Source organism: Hylaeus volcanicus, chromosome 8 (assembly GCF_026283585.1).
Source record: "Hylaeus volcanicus isolate JK05 chromosome 8, UHH_iyHylVolc1.0_haploid, whole genome shotgun sequence".
In the NCBI taxonomy this organism is placed as follows: Eukaryota; Metazoa; Arthropoda; class Insecta; order Hymenoptera; family Colletidae; genus Hylaeus; species Hylaeus volcanicus.
In genome coordinates this window covers 12479806-12491262 of record NC_071983.1, presented here as the reverse complement: position 1 = coordinate 12491262, position 11457 = coordinate 12479806, and the positions used below count along the sequence as shown (strand labels likewise).

General features: G+C 35.1%; 2 protein-coding genes across 5 annotated transcripts in view; one reads left to right on the top strand and one right to left on the bottom strand.

Moving 5' to 3' along the window:
* LOC128881459 (sodium-independent sulfate anion transporter-like) overlaps positions 1 to 6165 on the top strand; it is a 10765-nt gene extending 4600 nt beyond the window's left edge. For all 3 annotated transcript variants that reach the window (XM_054132510.1, XM_054132507.1, XM_054132509.1), the window contains exons 4-10: positions 1686 to 1983; positions 2111 to 2423; positions 2502 to 2663; positions 3500 to 3640; positions 3727 to 3872; positions 3948 to 4139; positions 4375 to 6165. In XM_054132510.1, coding sequence (XP_053988485.1) covers positions 1686 to 1983; positions 2111 to 2423; positions 2502 to 2663; positions 3500 to 3640; positions 3727 to 3872; positions 3948 to 4139; positions 4375 to 4638 — 1516 coding nt within the window. In that variant the 3' untranslated portion in view covers positions 4639 to 6165. The remainder of the gene's footprint in view (positions 1 to 1685; positions 1984 to 2110; positions 2424 to 2501; positions 2664 to 3499; positions 3641 to 3726; positions 3873 to 3947; positions 4140 to 4374) is intronic.
* A 16-nt stretch (positions 6166 to 6181) lies between these two features.
* Positions 6182 to 11413, bottom strand: LOC128881456 (putative uncharacterized protein DDB_G0282133). Of its 2 annotated transcripts, XM_054132500.1 has the most exons (5): positions 11092 to 11413; positions 10473 to 10590; positions 9434 to 9871; positions 9145 to 9353; positions 6182 to 9071 (listed from the first exon to the last, which is right to left on the bottom strand). In XM_054132500.1, the coding sequence occupies exons 2-5, from the start codon at positions 10583 to 10585 to the stop codon at positions 6196 to 6198; spliced, it is 3636 nt and encodes a 1211-aa protein (XP_053988475.1). In that variant the 5' UTR covers positions 10586 to 10590; positions 11092 to 11413; the 3' UTR covers positions 6182 to 6195. The 2 variants fall into 2 exon arrangements, with proteins under 2 accessions (XP_053988475.1, XP_053988476.1); XM_054132501.1 differs by lacking the exon at positions 10473 to 10590.
* Positions 11414 to 11457: the final 44 nt, after the last annotated feature.

The window sequence follows — 11457 nt, the reverse complement described above, 5'->3', positions numbered from 1 at the left end:
TGTGTGTGTGTGTGTGTGTGTGTGTGTGTGTGTGTGTGTGTGTGTGTAATATTATAAAGGAACCACGGGCGCAAAACAAAGGATAATGACTCGAAATTTTTTGAGGGTCCCTGGGGAACTTGTTGAAATAATCTGGAATTTTTTTTGAACAAATATAATTTCATTCGTTATCTAAATTCTGTCACAAAGACCTCAGCGTTTCTAGACATCATGCCGCGAATTAGTGATCTTAATCACTTAATGCGATAACTGAATTCGGTCGTATCCATGATTACAAGCAATTGGGACGACGGCCAATGTAATTTAATTGAGGCTGAAAGGATGCTGTTATTCCTTAGCGCGATTACCGCGAGAACCGCGCTCTACCAATCCGCGCAGTTGTCAACTTGCCCCGAAACCATTTATTATCCTTTCTCACCAAAGTTCAAAGTTCTGAAACTCGAAGTACCTCTTTTAACCTTCACCTGGTGCCGTGCGATTTGCAGCACCAACGAAACATCATCATTTCACACTTTTAATTTTTCCATTTATATATTATTTAACACTAAATAAACGCCAGGGTAAACTACCATATTTAATTTCTATGTTATAAACCAGATACGACAGCGGCCTCTCAGATCGCTCGTCAAGTTCGTCAGCTACGTTACGCAAAAACCACGTCACTATTTAAACGTTAACACGTTGCCGGGCATATCGATCATAGGTGACTCGCAGTATAAACATACAACGTATGTTTACAATATTTACAGCTAGTAAAGTCTAATTACAGTAGAGTGCTACGGTAGAGTAGAGACTAATTACAGTAATTGAAAGACAAAAGTGGCTAGATAAGGAAATTTTCTATTAACAGAACAATAACTTTTTCTACATTAAATTAAAATTCGAGAGGGACATACTATGACAGACTAAGATATTAGCTCGAGGTCATATTTTCCGAAATTTTAAGGTCAATCGATGTTATTTTTAAATGAAATAGGGTATTTTCAATATTGTAGTCTTGTAGCTGATAAAAAGACAAATTCAAACATGTATTTATAAATTTATAAATGTATAAAAATGTTTTGTCACTAGTAGAGAGTCTAGAGAGTAGGAGAGAGTCGTGAATCTAAACATCAAATGATCGTCGAAGGATAATCTTTAGTTTTCGAACAATTTAAAATCGAAGTCGTTCATTTCGTTTCACTGTATCGGTATGCTTTTTATCGATGTTTCGTAACGATGTATTCGATTGTGAAAAACAAACTCAGCCGCGAGGGCATAAGCTCGAGCCAGAACTGCCTAATAATTCAATAATTCGGTTAATAATTCAAAAATGAAGCCCTCACCGACATTTTTGCAAAAGAAATTATTGTTCGGAATCCTTTCAGCTACCCCCCCATTTCTAGTCCTTACAGGAGTTCTAGGACACTCTGTATGATACATAGAGTGTCACGCCTAAACCAGGCCACCTGAATATCTCCTTCTATTGTGACGATAGGAAAAATATTTTACATGAAATTTGAATGATTTGAGCTGAACCAATTTTTTTCCAAAGTCTCTTTATTGGTAAAATTTCAAGCACACCAATGTTTTTTCGGGTACAAATGCATTCTTTTTGAGAAACTCACCTCTGGGTGATAGCTAATGTGTTAGACAATGTAAATACCCTGTCTTATTAACTTCTATCGCCTGGATACATTCTCCAGAGGGATTCCAGAGTATGCAGTGCTCCTGTGCTTTTTGTCAGGATGCGTAACGATTATCCTAGGAGTACTCCGGCTAGGATTCCTAGTCGAATTCGTGTCCATGCCAGTGGTATCCGGGTTCACGTCAGCGGCCAGTGTCATTATCGCCTGCAGTCAAATTAAAAGTCTGCTAGGTCTGAGGATCCACGGGGAAAGTTTCATCGGGATTTGGAAGGAGTTAGCCGTCAATATCGGCTGGACCAGGATCCCTGACCTGATTTTGTCTTGCGTCTGCATTCTAGTTCTTCTGATCCTGAAGGTAATCCACCGTAGACATCGATCGCGAGCAGAACTAATTCCTAACGAGAACCGACACGCTGGGGATACACAAGAAAACGTGGCGTAAAAAGAAATCGCGAACTTCTTCTATTTCCTTATTGTTTCAGAAACTGAAAGACGTCAAGGTCTCGAATAACATTTTAAAAAAATCTATCTGGTTCCTGGGAACCGGCAGGAACGCTCTCGTCGTGATTATATGCGCAGTAGTTTCTTACATCTATGAGAACCGAGGCGGGGCACCGTTCATCCTCACGGGGCACATAGACGCTGGGCTACCGTCCGTTGAGCCACCGACATTTTCCAAAACGGTTGGGAACAACACGGAAACTTTTCTCGACATGTGCAAGAACTTGGGTACCGGCATCGTGATCGTTCCCCTGATATCAATAATCGGGAACATCGCTATCGCCAAGGCGTTCTGTGAGTTTCGAATTAGCTCTGTAACACTTGGATGTTAGAAACGTCCTTCGTGAGAGAGTAATCAGGCATTTTGTTAAGCCGGAGGCCAATACCTCGACGCCACCCAAGAAATGCTGACTTTGGGTTTGTGCAACGTAGTTGGAGCCTTTTTTCATTCGATGCCAGTCACTGGCTCCTTTTCGAGAAGCGCTGTGAACAACGCGTCCGGCGTAAGGACGCCTTTAGGCGGTATTTACACAGGTAGACGAAACATTCACGATACCAGGGAACAAAAATTACAGTAAATAAAAGAAGTGTTTTTCTTTAAGTACTTTTATGTATTCGAGTGGTATATTAACCCTTTGTCGTCGTATTAAATTTAGACTGGTCCGAATTAATTTCCGCAGAACGAGCAGCGATACAAAAAGAAAAAAATATACATTTCGAATCGAATAACCTCCTCCTTTTCGAAGTCGGTTAATAATATGCAAGACTGCGGAAGATGAACAAGATTTATTAATTCTTTGTGAACTTTAGATATATGTTATAGATATATGTTATAGATTTAGATTTATGTTTTTATGTAAAAATTATATTTTATTATTCTCTATCGTGTGGTATCTTTCGGTAACTTTCTTCTTGCCATTTCGGAATATAATTTTTCAAATATCTTAAGGATATATGAGAGTACAATTGTGTACAATCGGAAGCAGACGTATATGAAATCTGAATTGATCGGATATCTTTGTAATTATGGCATTTAAATGAACAAATTTATAGCTATAAGCTTGTTTGTAATGTCAAGTTTCTAATTTAACAGGAATTTTTTTGTTTCTATTTAGTTTTAGAATGAAATTTTTAATATTTTTAATAATTAGTAAAAAAAACTTTTGGCATTGAAAAATTCTCGAGTTCGACTTCAAATAATAAAAATACCGCATACGGAATACGTGTTCTGGTGTCCTTTGACATACAAAAGCGCAAGTACTTGTTTCAAACTCAAAATGTTTAAATGAACAAACGAGCCTGCCAATACTTTCTTTAGCCATTAGCATACACCAAACAAAAATAATACGCAAAGTTAATCTTGGTCGCAGGTATTCTAGTCATTCTCTCTCTAAGTTTACTCACGCCGTATTTTTACTACATCCCGAGAGCTACGCTCAGTTCCGTGATAATTAACGCGGTGGTGTTCATGATCGAGGTCAAGATGATACGGCCCATCTGGAGATGTAGCAGTGAGTAAAATCGATCGAACGAAATGGAATATTTAGCGATAGTTGAATTTATTAAATTTATTTTAATTTATATAATATCATTCCAGAACGCGACCTGATACCAACGTTCGCGACATTCTTCGCGTGTTTGTTCGCTGGAGTCGAGTTGGGGATTTTAATAGGGGTGACGATTGATCTGGCTATATTAATTTATTTCAACGCCAGGCCGACAATATATATTGAATACACAAATGTAAATACATAACAATGATCGATGAATACTTTGAGATTGCAATGACTAAAAATATCCTGTTTCTTTTTACCATAGACTCCTACGTCAAGTTATACCCTCGTCCGTCCCAGTGCCGGGCTGCTGTTCCCAGCGGTGGATTACCTGAGGATATACTTGATAGAGCACTTGGATAACGCTAACCCTAAGCTGCTGAAAACCTTCAAGAACTCGAAAATCGTCGTTTTAGATTGCAAGCACATAGACAAAATTGATTTCACTGCGGCGCATGTACGTATAACACCGAAAATATCAAACTTCGAGTTTAGCGTAGATCCTACGTCTTCTCCCTCTTATTTCTCTTTAACTATTTATCACTGAAGTTGTACAGAGAAAAGAACATTTTACAACTTGAATTCAATTCAATATGTCTTAAAAAATATAACAATCGACTAATTGCTAAATGATGTACGATCCAGATTTCGAACGCGTTTCGCCCTAATTGTTTCACTTGTGGCGTTTACAGGGGCTGAACACAGTGATCAGAGAATTCAGAGAAAAAAATCATTGCTTAATTATGCTCCAGCCGTCCAAAGAGGTGTTGCAAAGCGTACAGTCCCTCTCCGAGGAAACAATTATGGTGGCCACTAATGACGTCGAGCTCGTGGCTATTTTGAAAGAATTGAGTTCATTCAAACGAACTCCGACTGTCACTATGGAAATTATAAATTTGAAAAGTGTGAAAACAACCGACGGCACAAGGGATGAACTTACGAGCACGAAACTGTGACACAATCGATAAATTTAACGGAATTAGGAAATTAATCGAAGTTTGGAGAATATCGAAGAATAAGAAGTCCTGCAAATTCCTTTGCATTTTTGTTGTTGTTATCTTATTTCATTTTTTTTTTTCAGTACATATCGAAAATCGAATTATAGGACTATCAACGATATCGTATAAAATCGTAATGAACATTAACACCTATTTACGATGTGTGTATGAATTGAATGATAACTCGTACGTTTTGTAACTTTTTATAAAGATGTACCGAACTGACCAACAATGATGTAGTTCATAAGAAAATTACTTTATTCCTATTTCAAAGAGTCTATTGACGAGTGCATTTCTTATTACGAATGAAGGAATAATACTGCTGTTTATAAATGCGTATCAGAATATGTCGAGGAATATATATATATATGTAGTGTACATAACATCTACCAAGTACGGCAAGTTTACGTTTTATTTTGTAAACATTTGTAAGTCCTCGAAAAATAAACTATATGGTATTTCTTAACAATATAAGTAATACTTAAACAAAAATAAATCGTCACGCTTGAATACACGACCGTTATATATGTTTGGCCTCCAAATCAGTCGAGGAACGGAAAATAAAGAAAGAAAACGAAATTAAGAAAATCGTGTCTTGAATATACAGATTGCTTCAAATATTCTTGACAGCGTTGAAAAACTGTAACTTTCTTTAGTCGGTTTAATGGAATACAGTTTCAGTGCACAAATTTACTCCAAGATACAACTTGGTCAAGGAAACAAAATTGAAAAAATTGTTTTCAATCTTGTTGGCTAGGAAATTCTATACCATGAACCAGCCCAAGAAACTTCCAGATACTAAACATCGTTAAGAATTATTAAAACACTCTGTATATCGTCATGGAAAAGTAAATTCTCAAATTTTTGTCACTTATCAGAGTTCAAATCACAATCATAATATCCTTCCTTTTATTCTCCGTAGAAAAACACAAAAGTTTCCAAACACGAACTAAACACTAAATAGTCGTAATACTTTCGATCATAGGAACATAAAAAAGTATCGCAATATTGCCGTTTCACGACATCCCCGGAACCAGCGCTTGATTATTATTGATTATTATTATTAAAAGTACGCATAGAATCCAAGTAACGAGTAACACCGATTTCTAGCGAATGCATATATATATATATATAAATATCTGAGGAGAATCTATAAAATAGAGTTACTACTTTCACACTGTTACGATAGGAAAATGAGACGCGTTTTCGCGCAATACTTCCGATAAATGGCAGTTATTATACGATAAATTTCTTTTAAAGCTTTTCAACTTTGACAAACTATCTCTAAGGATGCGAAACACCTAGTGCGATGCACGTCAAATATATATCTAGTAGATCGATTAAAAAACTGACTTTTACGGATATACATACATATACATATAAAGGTAACAATGATAGAAACGGATGAGGAATCGTAAAGTGAACGTGCAACGATTTTTGTACTGCGTAATTGCAACGATCTACAGTCTGAAACAAGAAATACACAATTGTTGCTCGTTACTGTTTCTGTAGTATTTACTGTTCCATCGTTTTGCGTGTACCGCGGCTCACGGTTCCTCTTGATGTAAGGTCTTTCGGCGATGAGTGATGATAGATTGCGTTTTTGTAATACTGAGGGGCATAATGTTGCGAATTAACAGAATGCAAGTAAACCATAGACTTTGGATCTATGCGCCCAGACGAATTCTGAATGGAGTCGGTTTTTCGGGAATAATTAATTCCGTAGTACATGCAATCTCTCGGCGATACCATTGGCGGTATACACTCGGAATCGTTCCTCAATACGTCATCCTTCCTGTTGTTATACTCCTGATTGTTTTGGAACGGTGAACAGCTCTCCGGCATTCTTTGGTAATTGGCCGCAGTTGCAGCGTACGGCCCATACTTCTGGTTCACTTGCATGTGCATGTTCGACGGCCCATTCCTCCCAGTGGAATCCATTGTGACCGCATACGAGAAGGGTACCATTACCTGACCATCTTGGGTACAATTCTGGTACTCGTTTGCCATAGGGCTTCGGTAACGATTGCTTCTCATGTGGAGGTCCATAACATTGTCTTTCAAACTGACGTTATTCGTTTTGCAGCCCTGTTGCATGTTCCCCATATAATTCTCGAGTTTTACGGGAACGGAAAAGTTCGGATTATTCTCTAACTGTTGCATCTGCTGGAACTGTTTGTACGGATTGTCCTGCGCAGATGTTACGATAGGGCAATTTATACAATCAGACAGCGTGTTCGATTGCAATCCTTGATTAGAGAACGTATTGCAGTTGGTGTACGGCGGATTTTGAAATAAAGGCGTCGAATACTGCAGCAGAGGATTCCAGCTTTGCATGCATACTGGCGGTACGTAAAGCAATGGATGGTGCAAGTAACCTGTTTGTAGAATGTTATTGTAATCTGTGCTGCATACGTGCCTGGAATTCTGAATTTGCATGTTCAGAGGATGTGCAGAATTCATTACGTTTCCGTAGAGCAACATATCCGGCGCTGGTAAATTCCACTGATTATGTTGACTAGTTACAGGGTGATTGTGAAAGCCTGGTGGCGGTAAAACCGAACTTTGAGTATTATGCATGAGAATGTTGGAAGGTTCGCTTTGCATAATGTTTTGACTTTCCATGGCATAAGAAGTACTTGGAATCAATCCATTATGAGAGAAGATTGTACTGTCAGTCGTTTTTCTTGGTACTGTTTGCGCATTACTGTATTGATTTAAGTAGACGGTAGATACGTTTTGATAGGGTAAACTATTTCCTATTGAAATACTTGGGTTACAGTTACTGTGTGGCGATATATTCTGCGGAGATATATGTGACGTCTGCTCTGATTTTTGTTGGACTCCATCTAGCAGATATAAATCCTTTTCAGAATTCTGAATGTTGACAGACGTATTATTATATTGAGCATTATTATTATGAAAATAACTCTTATTTTGTACGCTGCGATGATTTTCAATTTCTTGAGCATTGGTTACATTAAATGGATTTTGTAAGTCAGAGTAAAATGGATTTGTTGAAGCTGCATTTTGCTGAATGGAATTATCGGTATAAGATGTCGTAGAGTGAACTGCATTCATTTCTTGAACATTATTTGAAAATTTAACTGACTTCGTTTCTGAGTTATTAGCACTTGTGTTATTATTGCTATTATTATTACTAGCATCTTGTTCAGTCTTTACAAATTGTACTTCAGTTCCATTATAAGAAGCTTGTAAAATCTGTGATTCTTGTGACGTATGAGTAGATGTATTTATAGTAGTGGAATCTTTGGTACTGGTTGAACAAGAATTCAATGATTTCGGAGACTGTACATTATTTAAATTAGCTGAATCTGATGTATCAGTCTTGTTTACGTTACTAGCACCATTTCCCTTATTTGGATATATAGTTATTTTTGAACCTTCAGATTGAGAATACACTTTTGCGCCTACCGAGCATACGCGATTTATTTTACAATCCCTTGATGAATTGTTATCCACAACATTCTTTTTATGATCACCTGCTTTCTCCTTCCCATTTAAATCTTTGGGAAACGACTGTAAAATGCCCGAAGAACGTCTATAAACGTTAGATTCTTTTTTGAATTTTTGCATATATCCTTGGTCATCTCTTACATTTCTATCAGTAGTAGCCCTTGCATTAGACGAATTCTGATAATTTCTTTTATTTGGTAGAGATGATTTTACTAAATTTTGTTCGTTTGTACTGCATTCTGAAATATTAGCATTGTCGGAATTCTTTCCTGAAATACTTTGACTGGTTTGCGTATCATTTGCTTGCTTACTTATTACAACCTGTTGATTTTCACATTTTTTCTTTGATACATTCTCGGTTGAATTAAGCGTACTAATCTTATTATTAAAACCAGATGTGTTTTTAATGGAATTTTCCTCTTCAGGCTTAGTTGAATTTCTTAAATAACGTTGCTGTGAATTTATTAGTGATTTATTCCTAATATATTGAATGTTATATGATTGAGTGCGTATTAATTGAACTTTGTGACACTTCTTCGTCTCATTAATTTCATCACCTTTCTTATCAGGTTCATTTCTAGGTGATTTTAATTTCGTAGTAAGAAATTTATTTTTTTCATCTAATCCCTCCATGGAGGATTTGTTTTTACTACCATTATCGTTAAGCGTAGAAAAATGTTGTTTATAAAATTGTTGCTCCTTTGTTTGTGCCCCCTTTCCTACACTTAATTGTCTACTATATACGTTAACTTTACCACATTTATCGATAACTTTAGAAGTGACTCCCACCGATATTTTTTTTGAATCAGCGGCAGAGTTTGAAGTTTTATTATCTTCGCTGCATGAATTCATTGAATCATCTTTATCTTTGCTAACCTGTTTTAAAACATTGGAAGGTTCTTTCAAAGAACTTCCTGCAAATAAAGAAACATTTTTGTATGTCATTTTTATTTGACAATATTATAAGTAACTCTAAAAAATTCTCACCCATTTGTTTTTTGATCTTCTGATCGCTTAATTTTTTAGCACTAAATTTTGTAGTTGTCCTTTGCATATCTTTTTTTACTTCTGATGTTGGCTGAGTTTTAGATTTTGCATCATTGTTATTGTTGTCGTGACATTGTTTTGGGCTTACTTGACTACCTACATCGTTATCCAACTTAACTAAATCAGGACTATTATGATGGGCAGTACTCCTAATAATAGCAATAATACATATAGAAAATAGAAGATATCACATAATATTTTTTGTGACTAAAAATGAAATATTACCTACCATTCATTGTTAGGTTCGATATATGACATGTTAGGTTTACTTTCTTTGTCATTGAGCTTAAATTGTTCTAACTGAATTGTAACAATGTTCTCTGGTAAATTCATACTCGTTTTCTCTTGCTCATCTATCCTTTGCGTAACCATAGGCTGAGAAGTTGGAAACAATGCACTGGCCATGTTAATATCTTTATTCCAAGTACTCTCCGTACTATCGTTTTCAGAAAAACCAACTGGTAAAGTTGGGTGAAACATAATTTTACTTATAGCAGTATTACTGTCATCTATATTTTTGTCTATAATAAGATCATTTTTTTCTAAATCAAAACTGTTTGAAACACTGATAGTCGAAACAACTGTAATACTTTCCGTTGGTTCTTCATTTATTTTACTTTTGAGTGGATTATTGGCAAATACTTTTCCAACTGGAAGTGTTTTTATGCTATAATATAAAGACAAATACAAAATATTAGAAAATAATCTCAGAGATCTCTTGTTAATATTTTATATTTTCTTTAGATATAGAAGACTCTATTGCAGTGTTTTCCAAAGCAAGGTTCACAACTCCTAGAGGAAGCATCTTAAAATCCAAGGGATACATTAAAATGCAGATAACTCAAACATCTTTTTCTACTAATACATCAATCACTGAAATTTATAGGTAAAAAATATATATATCTCTTGTATCATATTAAACTTATCGCCTATCTCAGACACAGAAATTGTATTTTTTTCTAGGGAAGGGGGTGGGATAAGAGGTCATGTTTAAGAAAGTTTGGAAATCACTGCTGTGTATCATGAATAAGCATAATTTGTTTCTAGAATTATTATCCCTTTTCTACAACAAGTAACATTTTAACAATGTTTAACAACAGATATACATTTAACAGTAACAACTATATTTCTAACGTATCTGCATATAAAATATTAATAAAATGAAAACAATACAAAATACGATTAGCAAAGTAATAATATGAAATAATAAAGGGATAAGAATGGAGGAAAGAAATAAACTAAAATGTATAAAATAGATTCAAACGTACTGGCCTGGTAACTGAGAATTACTTTTCAGCCACTGCATATTATGCATCTTGCCGATTACGGCCATCTGCTCTATATCGTATGTCTTTTTTAAATCTTTACGAGTACAATCCATTTTACCTATTATAAATGTTGTTACAAAAACTAAGTGTATTTTTTAACAGAACATAACTACTTAATGTTAGTCTAAATAAAATCCGGATTAGGAGTCTACGTGCTAAAGAAAGTTCAAAAGGGATTTCGGATATAATTTCAACACTGATTATAGTTCATTACAATTTATGACACGGTTAAACATAAAACGATAAAACAGTGTTAAATATTGAAAAAAAATATGATCATCGTTGATTGCTCGATTTAGCGTATCGTTTCTACAATACAATCATCTGATTATTTAACAAAGAATATTAAAAAAAAAAATACAATAAAAATAAGAATCACTTTGTCTAACTAATTTATCTTAAACACACATATCGTTTAATTATAGCACAAATATTGAAAAAAATTACAATAAATTACGTTTACGACGCAATACCGAATGAATACGACATAAAATCGTTTAATTGTTACTTCAATCATATATAGTTATTTAAATGATCTATAATTTATCTAGTTACGTACATTTAAGTTTCTGACGACGACGGAAATGTTAAATCAGAGTCTTTCGCAGAAATAATTTTCTCTCGTTCGACTGACGAAAATTAGGAAGAATATCCAACCACCATAAAGGTCGCCATAATACTGATAGACAGGAGAATGCGCAAATGCAAACGGAAGAAAATTCTTCAAATTAAATTGGCGTAAATAAACTTTTACATGATTCGGTTATTTACTGGACACTATTTCAGATATTTTTAAGTTCGATTGCTTTAATAATTATTACATAAAAAAATCATTCTAAAGCTATGGTACATTTTTAAGATTCAAACAACGCACCCTTTGATGATCATTTTGAAACACTGCGAACTTATTGGTCGTTACACTTGT

Coding starts and splice junctions, on each gene's coding strand:
- LOC128881456 (XM_054132500.1), bottom strand. CDS start 10,585: ATGGATTGTACTCGTAAAGATTTAAAAAAGACATACGATATAGAGCAG. Junction 9,872..10,472: donor AATTCTCAGTTACCAGGCCA/GTACGTTTGAAT, acceptor TTTATATTATAG/CATAAAAACACTTCCAGTTG. Junction 9,072..9,144: donor GAAGATCAAAAAACAAATGG/GTGAGAATTTTT, acceptor CTTTATTTGCAG/GAAGTTCTTTGAAAGAACCT.